At 46.9% G+C, this 15606-nt stretch overlaps 1 protein-coding gene across 1 annotated transcript in view; it reads right to left on the bottom strand.

The window, feature by feature from the left end:
• Window positions 1–13092: 13092 nt before the first annotated feature.
• LOC129714266 (cation channel sperm-associated auxiliary subunit gamma-like) overlaps window positions 13093–15606 on the bottom strand; it is a 76810-nt gene continuing 74296 nt past the window's right edge. Inside the window, exon 15 of the mRNA XM_055663815.1 lies at window positions 13093–14076. Coding sequence (XP_055519790.1) covers window positions 14009–14076 — 68 coding nt within the window. The 3' untranslated portion in view covers window positions 13093–14008. The remainder of the gene's footprint in view (window positions 14077–15606) is intronic.

Here is a 15606-nt window from a genome sequence, read left to right as displayed (position 1 = left end):
TAGGGATTATTATTGACTGCATCAAGAACCAATGTTTAAGAAGGAACTGCAGATGCTGGAAAAATGGAAGGTAGACAAAAATGCTGGAGAAACTCAGCGGGTGAGGCGGCATCTATGGAACGGAGGAATAGGGTGACGTTTCGGGTCGAGACCCTTCAAGACTCCATCAACAACCAAGGTTAGTTTGGGTGGGAACTTGAAAATAAGGGAACAGGTTCTCACACATCCCCCGAGAGGCAGTATTTTCATGGGGTAACATCTGTCAACATCTGGCCTGATGAATGGCCCTAATGGTGAAGACATCTGGATTCAGCAGTCATTGGAGCAGCAGCTGAGTTGGCAGGAGCTGAATATAGTAGATGCTGCCCGGTGGGCTTGGATTGTCACCTAGTGGCCATCAGCTGTCAGTGTATCTGTACACTGTGGACGGCTCCATTATAATCATGTATTGTCTCCACCGACTGGTTAGCACGCAACAAAGGCTTTTCACTGTACCTCGGTACACGGGACAATAAACTAGACTCAATTAAACTATTGCTTCAGTGAATATTATATTTTTATCCAGAGGAAAGAAATAAAAGAGGAGCAATTGCATGCGTGTGCGTGTGCGTGTGCGTGTGTGTGTGTGTGTGTGTGTGTGTGTGTGTGTGTGTGTGTGTGTGTGTGTGTGTGTGTGTGTGTGTGTGTGTGTGTGCCAGTGTGTGTGTGTGTGTATATGTTTGTGTGTGTATGCCAGTGTGTGTGTGTGTGTGTGTGTGTGTGTATCTGTGTGTGCCTGTATGTTTGTGTGCCTGTTTGTGTATACGTGTGTGTGTGTATGTGTGTGTTTGTTTGTGTGTGTGTGTGCAAGTGTGTGTGTGTGTGTGCGTGTGTGTGTGTGTGTGTGTGTGTGTGTGTGTGTTGTGTGTGTGTGCGCGTGCGTGCGTGTGTGTGTGTGTTTGCGTGCGTGCGTGTGTGTGTGTGTGTGCGTGTGTGTGTGTGTCGTGTGCGTGTGCGCGTGCGTGAGTGTGTGTGTGTGTGTGTGTGTGTAGAGTGAAGAAACTGAAGCACCAGGAAGAAACAAATGCGATCACAGGGAGAACTTGCACACTCCACACAGACAGCACCCGCAGTCCGGATTAAACCTGGGTCTCTGGCGCTGTGAGGCAGCAGCTCTACCTGCTGCGCCACCGTGCTGCACCGTGCTGGAGACTGTCCGATAGGCGTGAAATATTAAGTGAATTTAATATCTGGGCTATAAGGTTAAGAGTCTGTTGATGGTGAAGGGTTAATAGATCTGGGGCAAGGCTGTGCAAAGATCGCAGCATTCCGTCACATGGATTATCGCCTGTATCAAGAACCAAGGTTAGTTTGGGTGGAAACTTGAAAATAAGGGAACAGGTTCTAACACATCCCTCGAGAGGAACTATTCACATCACATTGAGCTGTCTGGCAACATCTGGCCTGATGAATGGCCTGAATGGTGGAAACATCTGGAGTCATCCATCTTTTAGTTTGGAGATACAGCGGGGAAACAGGCACTCCGGCTCACAACAGCACATAGAACAAATGAATGAAAGATATGCCAAAAGCAGCGATGATCATGGAAAGGTGGAGCCCACAATGGTCCATTGTTGGCTGCGGGGAAGGTGATAACGAGTTGCACAGACAGTGGAAACTCAACTAGACGACAGTGAAACTAGGACAATGACCAAGGTGGGGCTGGGACGGGGGGAGAGGAGGGGGGTGCAAGAGTTACTTGAAGTTAGAGAAATCACTGTTCATAGCGCTGCGGTGTAAGCTACCCGTGCAGAATATGAGGCGCTGTTCCTCCAATTTGTATTTGGCCTCACTCTGACAGTGGAGGAGGCCCAGGACAGAGAGGTCAGTGTGGGAACGGGGATTTAGCAACCGGGTGATCCAGCAGGCCTTGGCGGGCATCCGTGACAGCGAGGCACGGTGGCACAGCGGTAGAGTTGCTGACTCACAGCGCCAGAGACCCGGGTTCGATCCTGACTACCGGTGCTGTCTGTACGGAGTTTGCACGTTCTCCAGGTGACCTGTGTGGGTTTTCTCTGAGATCTTCGGTTTCCTCCCACACTCTAAAGACGTACAGATTTGTACGTTAATTGGCTTGGTAAATTGTCCCGAGTGTGTGTAGAATCGTGTTAATGTGCGTGGATCGCTGGACAGCACGGACCCGGTGGGCCGAAGGGCCTGACCCCGCGCTGTATCTCTAAAAACAAAATCCATGGAAGACTGATAGAAACATAGAAAATAGGTGCAGGAGGAGGCCATTCGGCCCTTCGAGCCAGCACCGCCATACATTGTGATCATCCCCAATCAATAACCCGTGCCTGCCTTCTCCCCATATCCCTTGATACCACTAACCCCAAAGAGTTCTATCTAACTAACTATCTAACTATCTAACTCTAACTATCTAACGCATTGGTGAGGCCAATTCTGGAGTATGGTGTACAATTTTGGTCGCCTAATTATAGGAAGGATGTCAACAAAATAGAGAGAGTACAGAGGAGATTTACTAGAATGTTGCCTGGGTTTCAGCAACTAAGTTACAGAGAAAGGTTGAACAAGTTAGGGCTTTATTCTTTGGAGCGCAGAAGGTTAAGGGGGGACTTGATAGAGGTTTTTAAAATGATGAGAGGGATAGACAGAGTTGACGTGGAAAAGCTTTTCCCACTGAGAGTAGGGAAGATTCAAACAAGGGAACATGACATGAGAATTAAGGGACTTAAGTTTAGGGGTAACATGAGGGGGAACTTCTTTACTCAGAGAGTGGTAGCTGTGTGGAATGAGCTTCCAGTGAAGGTGGTGGAGGCAGGTTCGTTTTTATAATTTAAAAATAAATTGGATAGTTATATGGATGGGAAGGGAATGGAGGGTTATGGTCTGAGCGCAGGTATATGGGACTAGGGGAGATTATGTGTTCGGCACGGACTAGAAGGGTCGAGATGCCCTGTTTCCGTGCTGTAATTGTTATATGGTTATATGGTTATATGGTTAACTCTCTCTTAAAACCATCCAGTGATTTGACCTCCACTGCCCTCTGTGGCAGGGAATTCCACATATCCACAACTCTCTGGGTGAAAAAGTTTTTTCTCACCTCAGTCTTAAATGGCTTCCCCTTTATTCTAAGACTGTGTGGCCCCTGGTTCTGGACTCGCCCAACATTGGGAACATTTTTCCTGCATCTAGCATGTCCAGTCCTTTTATAATTTTATACCGTACCCGACTGGAACAGAGTTGATTTTCTTTCCACTGGGTTTTTTTCTATCAATATCAGTTCTTATTTCATCATCTTGAGATGCCACTGGCCTGGTGAAGGTGCTGACATCAGTATGAAAGGTAATCCCTGGATATAGACAGGTGATGATGAACAGACATTTACATACAGGTTAGTGTGGGAATGTCTTGGTTTCTGGTGCTGAGTTAAGGGCCTGTCCCACTTTCCCGAGTTATTCACGAATTCTCCCGAGTTTTCCCCTCGGTTCAAACGCGCAGAACCTTCGTAACGAGTCCGTAGGAGGCCGTAGATATATCGTAGCGGTTCGTTATTCCAGCCGTAGGTACTCCTGGCATCCGGTAAGTCAGGACGTTTTTTCCAGCCCGATTAAAAAATGCCCACAAGTAAAATAATGGTCGGGATGAAAGAAATTGCAACTTTTTACTCGTAAGGAGGGCATCGAAATAGTTGTGGGAATTCGTAGACATACTTGTAGGAGTTCGTAGATTACCACATGCTTGATTTTATTTTAGGTCCTTTAAACTCGGCAGAGGTTTTGAATTAAGTCATGAAAGTGGGACAGGCCCTTTATTGCTTTTCACAATGTTACCAAGTTGCAAATTAGTGCATTGGATCGCCTATGTTTTCGACAAATTAAATGCAAAAATGATTTGCAAGGAACACTGTGAAACTGAGTTTCAAATGTTTACAGAATGGGAAAAAACTAACGTACACACTAGTCAAAGCTGTGAGCAATTTTGGGCCTCCGTATCTGAGGAAGGATGTGCTGGCTCTGGAGAGGGTCCAGAGGAGGTTTACAAGAATGATCCCAGGAATGAGTGGGTTAACCTATGATGAGTGTTTGTCGGCACTGGGCCTGTACTCGCTGGAGTTTAGAAGAATGAGGGGGTGGGGGGGGCTCATTGAAACGTACAGAATAGTGAAAGGCCTGGATAGAGTGGATGTGGAGAGGATGTTTCCACTCGTGGGAGAGTCTAGGACCAGAGGTCACAGCCTCAGAATTAAAGGATGTTCTTTGTAGGAAGGAGATGACAAGAAATTGCTTTAGTCAGAGGGTGGTGAATCTGTGGAATTCTTTGCCACAGAAGGCTGTGGAGGCCAAGTCAGTGGATATTTTTAAGGCAGAGATAGATTCTTGAATGGTGCAGGTGTCAGGGGTTATGGGGAGAAGGCAGGAGAATGGGGTTAGAAGGGAGAGATAGATCAGCCGTGATTGAATGGCGGAGTAGACTTGATGGGCTGAATGGCCTAATTCTGTTCCTATTCCTTACGATCTTTCGATCTCCTGTGTCCCACTCCATGACTTAGTCTGAAGATGGGTCTCGACCCGAAACGTCACCCATTCCTTCTCTCTAGAGATGCTGCCTGACCCGCTGAGTTACTCCAGCATTTTGTGCCTATCTTCAGTGTAAACCAGCATCTGCAGTTCTGTCCTATATAAACTCATTTGTGACACGATACTGACATCCTGTGGCTACATTGGGTATGGCATGTGAAATCTATTTCAAATCGACACCAGATAGACCTGGTTGCTAAAGGGCCTGTCCCATTTTCCGGAGTTCTTCATGAATTCTCCCGAGTTTTCAAACTCGCAGAATGTTCGTAACGAGTCCATAGGAGTCCGTGGATATATCGTAGCGGCTCGTAATGCTCGTAACTCGTGAATAATTTGGGAAAGTGGGACAAGCCCTTAACCATTTTAACTCCCCTTCCCACTTCCACTACAACCTTATTATGTCCTCGGCCTTCTGCAATGCCAGCATGAGGCCACATGCAAAATGGAGGAACAGCACCTCATATTACAAGGATGTTGCCAGGACTTGAGGGTCTGAGCAATAGGGAGAGGTTGAGCAGGCTGGGACTCTATTCCTAATACCTCTGTCCCACTTAGGAAACCTGAACGGAAACCTCTGCAGTCTTTGTGCCCCACCCAAGGTTTCCGTGCAGTTCCCGGAGGTTTTTGTCAGTCTCCCTACTTGCTTCCACTACCTGCAACCTCCGGCAACCACCTGCAACCTCCGGGGACCGCACGGAAACCTTGAGTGGGGTGCAAAGTCTCCAGAGGTTTCCGCTCAGGTTTCCTAAGTGGGACAGGGGCATTAGAGCACAGGAGGATGAGGGATGATCATATGGAGGTGTGTCAAATCATGAGAGGAATAGATCAAGTAAACGCACAGACTCTCTTGCCCAGAGTAGGATAATCAAAAACCAGAGGAGACAGGTTGAACGTGAAGGATAGAAGATTGAATAGGAATCTGGAGGGGGTAACATGTTTACACAAAGGGTGGTGCGTGTATGGAATGAGCTGCCAAAGGAGGTAATTGAGGCTGGTCCCATTGCAATGTTTAAGAAACAGTTATACAGGCACATGGATAGAACAGGTTTAGAGGGATATGGGCGAAATGCAGGCAGGTGGGACAAGTGTAGCTGGGACAGGTTGGCCAGTGTGGGTAAGTTGGGCCGACGCTGTGTGGCTCAATATTTCGCTGGGGAAGAGAGCCCAGTTAGTTAGGAACATCATGAATAATGGGCCAGATTAGATTTCATTTAACCCACTCCTAGCACTAATCCATTGAACATTTCCTGAGGCCACCCTAATATTTTACTTCGGAGTCACGTGAGTGACTACGTGAAGAACCCGCTTCCAACGCATACGTGTCATATCGCTACACGCATTGCGACGAGTCACACAGGGGGAACGACGTTCCCCAGCGGGAGAATTTGAAAGTCGGGAACAGCAGGTAAGAGACTCTGCGTTCCTTCCACTTACCTTTCACGTGGAGACATGGACCGGATCCATGAAGGCTGCGGAAAGCTGGCGGGGGAGAACCGCGGAGTGCGGGCAGCCGGCAGCAGCAGCAACGGCACACCAATTTTCGGAAAGGAAACACCTGTGCCCGACTTCGCTCCCGCACCGGCAAAATTCACTTCTCGGCCGGGCAGGAAGCGAAGCAAAGACGTAGTAACGGGAGAATGAAAAAACGGCCAGCAAAAGGCAGGTAAGGCACTCTACAATTTTTATTTCAACAGGAAAATGGTAGAGTAAAGAAAAAGCGGCCCGCTAAAAAGCTGCCCGAGAAACGTGTTGAGAACACGGATGAAGGGCAGAGACAGCAGCCGCCGGCTCTAGATACCTCGGCAGAGGAACCAGCTGTGCCAGAAAGCGTTCTGGCACTGACAAAATTTACTTCCCGGGCGGGAGGAAAAGTTCAACAAAAAAAAAACTCACCAAGAGCCCGACTTTGAAATCTTCACGTAGTCACTCACGTGACTCCGAATTAAAATAGTAAGATTAAACGAGTTTGAAGTTTGATCTGTATTTTATGAGGAGGAACGCTGAGGGAATACGTGCCCTCCGCTCCCACCCTCCTATGATCATATCAAAAACTGGTATCTCTTTGATAATCTTACTATGTTAGGTCATTATAGTTTGCTGTGACCTCACACCGCTGCTTTGAAGAATGACACGCATGCGTTGGAAGCGGGTTCTTCACGTATTCCCTCAACGTTCCTCCTCATAAAATACAGATCAAACTTCAAACTGGTAAGTTCTCGTTTAATCTTACTATTTTACACAGCACATGGCCACATGGTCTCCAGACCTTGCCCTTGCAAGCATCTCACCATGCAGAGCCATCTTCAGGAGGTGACCCAGACCTCAGGTGGTGGATGTTAAGGCATCCCCCTCCTCCATTCGCCTTCAAACCCTTCTGACATCTTACCTTGGTAACTGCTTCTGAATGTTTCTTTTACTAAAAGACATCTAAACCAGAAGAAATAGATTTAGATAAATGCAAACAAAATGAGATAATTGCTTGAAAACATGTGTTGTGGTTAGAATGGTAGAGCTGTTGTCTCTCAGCGCCATAGACCTATGTCTGATCCTGAACTTGGGCACTGTCGGTGTGGAGTTTGCACGTTCTCCCTGTGACTGCGTGGGTTTTCTCCGGGCGCTCGGGTTTCCTCCCACGAAACATAAGGGTTTGAAGGTTAAATGTGTAGGAAGGAATCGCAGATGCTGGTTTGCACGAAGATAGACACAAAATGCTCAGCGGGTCAGGCAGCATCTCTGGAGAAAAGGAATAGGCGACGTTTCAAGTCGAGACTCTTCTTCAGACTGAGAGTCAGTGGAGAGGGAAACTAGAGATGAACAAATGTATGAAAGGTATGAAAAGAACAAATCAAAGTTTGCAACGATGATGAAGGAAAGGTGGAGATCGCAATGGTCTGCTGAGTTACTCCAGCATCTTGTGTCTATCTTGGGTTAGTAGGCTAATAGGCCTCTGTAAATTGGCCTGATGTGTAGGGAGTAGAGGCCAAAGTGGGATAATATTCAACTAATATGAACATCAATGTGATCGATGGCCGGCATGGACTCGGTGTACCTTCCACTTCAAACATAATTGAAAATATTAAGCCGGAGCATAAACAAATTATCTACTGTCAGTTACCTTCTCCATCTAGGTCAGTGACTGTAATCAGTTGAATGAGGGCAAAGTTATATTAACTAGTAATGGGGGTGGCACACTGGCGCAGCCATAGAGTTGCTGCCTCACAGCGCCAGAGACAAGGACAATGGACAAAGGACATTTATTGTCAAATACTCCAATTAGTGCAGTGAAATTGGAGTTGCCATTGCAGCACACAAATAAGATAAACACAACACTATAGAATTTAACATCTATCTATCTATCTTCTATCTATCTATCTATCTATCTATCTATCTATCTATCTATCTATCTATCTATCTATCTATCTATCTATCTATCTATATATATATAAAACTCAAATCAGTCCGCCTGCAGTACGGATCCCTTCCTGCCTTTCGATTCGTTGACGGCTGCTCCTTCCTCAGCTTCCAACACACTTCGAAACAATGTTGCAAGACAGGAACACTGAACTTTTCACTGCTGCAGCAGGCAGGGATTTTTTTTAAAGAGGCAGGGCAGTGCTGGAATCTTACTTTTGAGAACGGCTTCAGTTCCATTGGAGGAGACGGGTGCATGGTGGAATATTGGGTTGGGGGATCACACCATTGGGGGAGCAGACCCAATGGGTCTGCACTTGGTCTAGTTAATATATAAAACTCAAATCCATCCGTCCGCCTGCAGTACGGATCCCTTCCTGCCTTTTGATTCGTTGACGGCTGCTCCTTCCTATCAGCTTCCAACACACTTTGAAACAAAGTTGCAAGACAGGAACACTGAACTTTTCACTGCTGCAGCAGGCAGGGGAGGTGCAATTGAGGGAGGCAGGGGAGTGCTGGAAACTTACATTTGGCAACGGCTTCAGTTCCATTGGAGGAGACGGGTGCATGGTGGAATATTGGGTTGGGGGATCACACCATTGGGGGAGCAGACCCAACGGGTCTGCACTTGGTCTAGTTAATATATAAAACTCAAATCCATCCGTCCGCCTGCAGTATGGATCCCTTCCTGCCTTTTGATTCGTTGACGGCTGCTCCTTCCTATCAGCTTCCAACACACTTCGAAACAAAGTTGCAAGACAGGAACACTGAACTTTTCACTGCTGCAGCAGGCAGGGGAGGTGCAATTGAGGGAGGCAGGGGAGTGCTCGAATCTTACATTTGGGGACGGCTTCAGTTCCATTGGAGGAGACGGGTGCATGGTGGAATATTGGGTTGGGGGATCACACCATTGGGGGAGCAGACCCAACGGGTCTGCACTTGGTCTAGTTAAACATAAAAACATCCCACACAGCGGGATCAACAATTCCCACTGTGCGGGAAGGCAGCAACGTTCAGTCCACTTCCTCCATGTTCACCCGTGGTCGGGGCCTATTGAGGCCTCCGCAGTCGCCGCTACGGCGGCCCGATGTTTCAGGCCCTCTCCCCGGGATGATGGAACTCCAGCGTCGGACGAACACTCTCAGCGGCTTGAAATTCCGAAACGGCCGCTTGCTTCCATGTTCGATCCTGACTACATGTGCCGTCGGTACGGAGTTTGTACAGTTCTCCCCATGACCTGCGTGGGGTTTCTCCGGTTTCCCCTCACACTCCAAAGACGTACAAAGGTTTGTAGGTTAATTGGCTTGGAATAGCAGTCGAGTCACAAGTGTGTGGGGATCGCTGGTTGGCACGGACTCGGTGGACAGAAGGGCCTGTTTCTGCGCTGTATCTCTAAAGTAATGGCTGACTTAACTCGAAGGGCCCAGGTCAACTAACGCAGCTGTGCTCTGCCACTGGACAATGGTGAGCCTATGATGGATGGATGGTTAAGGACCTGTCCCACTTGGACGTTATTTGCGCGTCATGTAGGTGTCCTGGGGCGTCACGCGCGACCGTGCGTCACTGCCTACGTCACCACGCACCATGCGCGCATGCGCACACATGTGCAAGTCACAAAGCGAGTATCGTGCGTCGTGATGCGTAAATTATGTTGCGTAAATGACGCGCAAATGACTGGATAGACTTGGTTAAAGACTGGATAGACTTGGTTTATACTCTCTAGAATTTAGGAGATTGAGGGGGGATCTTATAGAAACTTACAAAATTCTTAAAGGGTTGGACAGGCTAGATGCAGGAAGATTGTTCCCGATGTTGGGGAAGTCCAGGACAAGGGGTCACAGCTTAAGGATAAGGGGGAAATCCTTTAAAACCGAGATGAGGAGAACTTTTTTTCACACAGAGAGTGGTGAATCTCTGGAACTCTCTGCCACAGAGGGTAGTCAAGGCCAGTTCATTGGCTATATTTAAGAGGGAGTTAGATGTGGCCCTTGTGGCTAAGGGGATCAGAGGGTATGGAGAGAAAGCAGGTACAGGATACTGAGTTGGATGATCAGCCATGATCATATTGAATGGCAGTGCAGGCTCGAAGGGCCGAATGGCCTACTCCTGCACCTAATTTCTATGTTCCTATGTTTCTATGACACCCAAGTGGGACAGGCCCTTTAGGTGCACAAGCATCTGACCTCCAGGTTTGACCTGATTTCCAGATTCCAGTCTGCATGTGCGGAGTTTAGGGATGAGCTGAGGACCTCAGTACTGCAGTTGCCCACCCATTCAGTATAAAACTCAGTGTTATGCCCCTGTCCCACTTAGGAAACCTGAACGGAAACCTAGAGAGACTTTGCGCCCCACCCAAGATTTCCGTGCGGTTCCCGGAGGTTTTTGTCAATCTCCCGACCTGCTTCCACTACCTGCAACCTCCGGCAACCACCTGCAACCTCCAGGAACCGCACGGAAACCTTGGGTGGGGCGCAAAGTCTGCAGAGGTTTCCGTTCAGGTTTCCTAAGTGGGACAGGGGCATTTGTTCGAGCTGCTGCCTCGTATTTACAGCAGCCCATTTTCAATCTTGACCATAGGTACTATCGATGTGGAGTTTTGAGTTCAGTTTATTGTCACGTGTACAGAGGTGTAGTCAAAAGCTCTTGTTGTGTACCAACTAGTCAAGGCAATACATGAGTACAACGGAGCCATTCACAGTGTACAGATACATGATAAAGGGAATAATGTCAATAACGTTCATTGTAAGACAAGGGACGGGAATTTAAGAAGATTATAGTTGAAGCAAGAGATGCTGCTGCATGAGTGGAGATTTAAAAGAGTGATCGCAGATCTACGCCTGTGACTTGTGCGCAAAGAGTCACCTGGCTTGGACGCCATCATGGATCAGACCAGGCCTCTATGGCGCAGCGGTAGAGTTGTTGCCTTACAGAGCTTGCAGCGCCAGAGACCAGGGTTTGATCCACGACTACGGGTGCTGTCTGTACAGAGTTTGCACGTTCTCCCCACGTGGGTTTTCTCCGAGATCTTCGGTTTCCTCCCACACTCAAAAGACGTGCAGGTTTGCAGGTTAATTGGCTTGGTTTAAGTGTAAATTGTCCCGAGTGTGTGTAGGATAGTGTTAGTATGCGGAGATCGCTAGTCGGTACAGACTCGGCGGTTCGAAGGGCCTGTTTCCGCACTGTATCTCTAAACTAAACTAAGCTAAACCTTGCACATAGAAAATATTTTTTTATTTTATTTATTTTATTAGAAGTTAATACAGTACAAAACAGTACAGTGCCAACTATGTCATACCGTAATCCATTCTATGTACAACCTCTAGTTTTATGTTTTGAGAAGGAAGTAAGCAAGACAAGAAAAAGAAAACAATAGAAAGGGGAAAAAGAGGAAAATAGATGGTAGAGAATAGAGAAACGTGAAGTGTATATAAAAAAAAGGGAGAGAAGGAAATAGGAGAGAAGGCCCCTTAAAAGAGAAATTTTCAAATCTTTCGGAGATGTAGGTCTATCCACGGCATGAACTGAAATCAGCAATCTTTACGGTACCGCTGCATCACGTGATTCCAAAAAGTCGATGAAAGGAATGGGTGGCGTTTCGGGTCTGAAGAAGGGTCTCGACCCGAAACGTCACCCATTCCTTCTCTCCAGAGATGCTGCCTGTCCCGCTGAGTTACTCCAGCATTTTGTGTCTACCTTATATGTTGATTATATCTACCTATATCTACTATATATATATATATATATATATATATATTATATATATATATGTGTGTGAGGGGTCATTTTTTGGTGTGTATGTATGTACAGGTATATATATATATATATATATATATATATATATATATATATATATATATACATACCTGTACATACATACACACCAAAAAATATATATATATAGATACACACCAAAAAATGACCCCTCATCGGGAAAGGTTGAGCAGGCTGGGACTCTATTACTTGGAGCACAGGAGGATGAGGGGCGATCTTATAGAGGTGTATAAAATCATGAGAGGAATAGTTTGGGTAGATGCACAATCTCACCCAGAGTAGGGGAATTGAGAACCAGAGGACATAGGTTTAAGGTGCGTGGGGAAAGATTTAATGGGAATCTGAGGGGTGACGTTTTCACACAAAAGGGTGGTAGGTGTATGAAACGAGCTGCCAGAGGAGGCATTTGAAGCAAGTCCTATCGCAACATTTAGACAGGTTCGTGGATAGGAGGGGTTTAGAGGGATATGGGCCAAACGCAGGCAGGTGGGACTAGTGTAGATGGGACATGTTGGCCGGTGTGGGCAAGTTGGGCCGAAGGGCCTGTTTCCATACTGGATGACTCTATGACATGTTCCTATTAAATCTTTCCCCCCTCACCTTAAACCTACATCTGCATCTCCTTTGTGCATTAAAGCAAAACTTTGCAAGTAGCTGAAGATAGACTCAAAAAGCTGGAGTAAATCAGCGGGACAGGTAGCATCTCTGGAGGGAAGGGAGATATGAAGGAATAGGAAACGTCAGCCATTCCTTCCCTCCATAGATGCTGCCTGTCCCGCTGAGTTACTCCAGCTTTTTGAGTCTATCTTGGGTTTAAACCAGCATCTGCAGTTCCTTTCTAACCTTTGCAAGTCGCCACTTGGATAACTAAACGTGAACAATCCTTCAACTTTTCTAAAGAATCTCAGCCTATTCTTCATCTACTGTTGTGGAAAGATGATAACTGATGTTACATTTATAACAGTTTGCTGATGCACAATACCATCTGTTGGGCTGTGCGCTGTCCTATGGTGGTTTGCTGGAACAAACTGCTGGAAGAACAAAGGGGATCAGATACTGTAGCATCTGTGATGGAAATGGACAGGCAATATTTCAGGTCGGGATCCTTCTTCAGATGCAACTTAAAGGGCCTGTCCCACTTTCACGACCTAATTCACCACCTCTGCCGAGTTTGCCCTTGACTCATACTCGCAGCATGGTCGTCACGAGGTCGTAGGAGGTAGTAGGTAGGTCGTGATGCTAGTCGTAGGCAGTGGCGGACTGGGTCTAAAGATATTGGTTGCCAGGAGACAAAGGGGGGGGGCCCACTTGATATAGGGGGCCCACTTGATATAGGGGGCCCACTTGCCGTCGGCTCAAGCGACCTAACGTGGTCGCTTGAGCCGTACGGCCTCGCGGGGCCGGTCCCATTTCGATCGCCGGAGCCGTATGGAGTTGTGCTGAGCTGGTCCGGACATCGCGCGGGGCTCCGAAGAACTGACCGTGTTCAAAAATTCCGCGCGGCAGCAGCCTGCCGGCCCGCAGCCACCTCGACGCCGTACGTCACGCGCGAACTTCCCGCGGACTTCGCTCGAACTTCATGTCACTCACTCGACCTCCGCGCAGCCCCCGCTTCTGGTTTGGTCGCGCTTGCCGCATGCAGGCGCATGCTGGTGGGACCGGCCCTTTAGGTCGCGCTTGCCGCATGCAGGTCGTATGCTCGTGGGACAGGCCCTTTAGACAATAAAACATCCATGGCTCTTGAGATTATGACTGGCATTCAGTGCCCAAGCTCACATTAGAAATCTGTTTCAATGCCAGACAATAACATGGGTGGAGCAAGAAAAAGCTGTGTGTGTCCCTGTGTGACACAGTACATCAAGAGAGAGAAACAAATGTTTCAAACACAGGGAAAATATATGAATTAAATTCACACAAGCACCTTGGGTCTATAACTTTAATGAAGGAAAAAAAACATTTGGATTAAGTTGCAATACAGAAATCACAAAGGATGACTATTTGGGGAAAAGCACTATAGGGAGATGTTTTAGTTGAGCAAAACAAAATCATTAAGACAGAATTATAAATACACTGCACAAAAACAATCATATGAGCATTCGCTGCAAGAAGGAATGCTCACAAAATACAAAGGCACAACTTGCTTGCATGGGCGTTCCTGAATGCCAATTCGATTCCTGTTTTTGTGCTCACTATTGGCTTTTGTTAACAGATTGCTGCTTGAATCAAACTGTGGAGACCAACTCTGCTCACCTGCGCGCATGAACGTCGAGGCTCGATTTTACTCCCCTATGGTAGATATTTGGCAATTTTGCATCTGATGGTCAGATAAAACAACGTAGATTCAGCTCCATGCTCAAATGAAATAAGAACTCCCTATCTTAACTTTGAGGTGGCGAGTTCTCGCTGGCTGGCTACTTGACAGCGTTAAGGAGAAATTGCAGGATGGGCCCAAAGTCAATACTTTGAAATTGTCATGTTAATCATATCAGTGTCGAAACACTGATCCGACAATTGATGATGGAACATATTTTTCACCTTCTATAAGGCTTGGGTTTATCAGCCACCATATGCATTTGTGTTTGATCCAGCCCATAGCTTCCATTCATTCCTGCACATTCTCCACTGCTGTACTAAGCTTACACAGTCCTTCAAGAGTTCATTGTTCATAGGTTATAAGAGCTGAATTAGGCCATTCGGCCCATCTACTCCGCCATTCAATCTATCCCTCTCTACCCCATTCTCGTGCCTTATCCCCATACCCCTGTGCGGTCGATTGCAGTGGGCAACCTCACTCCATGACCTCTCCATTAGGCAGTGGGCTAATCTGTCCTTCGGTAAAAACAAGGAACTGCAGACACTGGTTTACAGAGAAGGACACAAAGCGTTGGAGTAACTTTGCAGGTCAGACAGCATCCCTGGAGAACATGGACGGCATGGTGGCGCAATGGTAAAGTCGCAGCCTCACAGCGCCAGAGATGCAGGTTCGAGCCTGACTACGGGTGTTGGCTGTACAGAGTTTGTACATTCTCCCTGTGACCACTTGGGTTTTGTCCGGGTGCTCCGGTTTCCTCCCACACTCCAAAGACATACAGGTTTGTAGGTTAATTAGCTTTGGATGAAAAATAAATTGTAAATTGTCCCTAGTGTGTAGGATAGGGCTAGTGTATGGGGGTGGGTCGCTGGTCGGCATGGACCCATTGGGCAGAAGGCCTGTTTCTGCGCTGTATCTCTAAACTAATGGAGTTGGGGCCTTTCTTCGGAGGGTCCTGACCTGAAATGTCATCTCACCACGTTCTCCAGGGATACTGTCTGACCCGCTGAGTAACTCCAGCACATTGTGTCCTAACCAGTCGTCAGGTAACAGAACCAAGGTCCTTCACCATCAGCCTACCCAGATCCAGAGATACTTAAAACAGATTAAATGAATTTAAATAATTTCAGAAAAATTAAAAATAATAATTACAAAAACATCTTAATTGAAAGGCATTTAACAACTGAAATATGGTTTTAGCAATAAATATAAAGAGAAATAATGCCCAATAATTAAGAAACTTACTTGAACGTACCTTTTAAAGGAATTGGTGATGACTTTCTTCAAGTAAATATGTTGCCACTTCTTTGCCAACCATGTCTGATGTAAACTCAAGTGGCTTGGCCAATGTGTACTTCACCCATGAAAGCAGTCCAATCCAGCGCAGGGCGGAGTGGGAAGTCAGTATGTTTCCGGCTTCCACGTCTCTGGGGAGATGCTGAGCTCGTTTGGACCAGTTGCACCTAAACTGGTCCCAGTATCCTCGGAGCGGGGATTGGTCTAGCCACTATGGAGGAGTTAAACCAATTTGAC

The sequence above is a fragment of the Leucoraja erinacea genome, chromosome 38 (genome assembly GCF_028641065.1).
Source record: "Leucoraja erinacea ecotype New England chromosome 38, Leri_hhj_1, whole genome shotgun sequence".
NCBI classification, from domain to species: Eukaryota; Metazoa; Chordata; class Chondrichthyes; order Rajiformes; family Rajidae; genus Leucoraja; species Leucoraja erinaceus.
The sequence above is the reverse complement of the archived record's forward strand: the minus strand, read 5'-3'. Positions and strand labels throughout refer to the sequence as shown.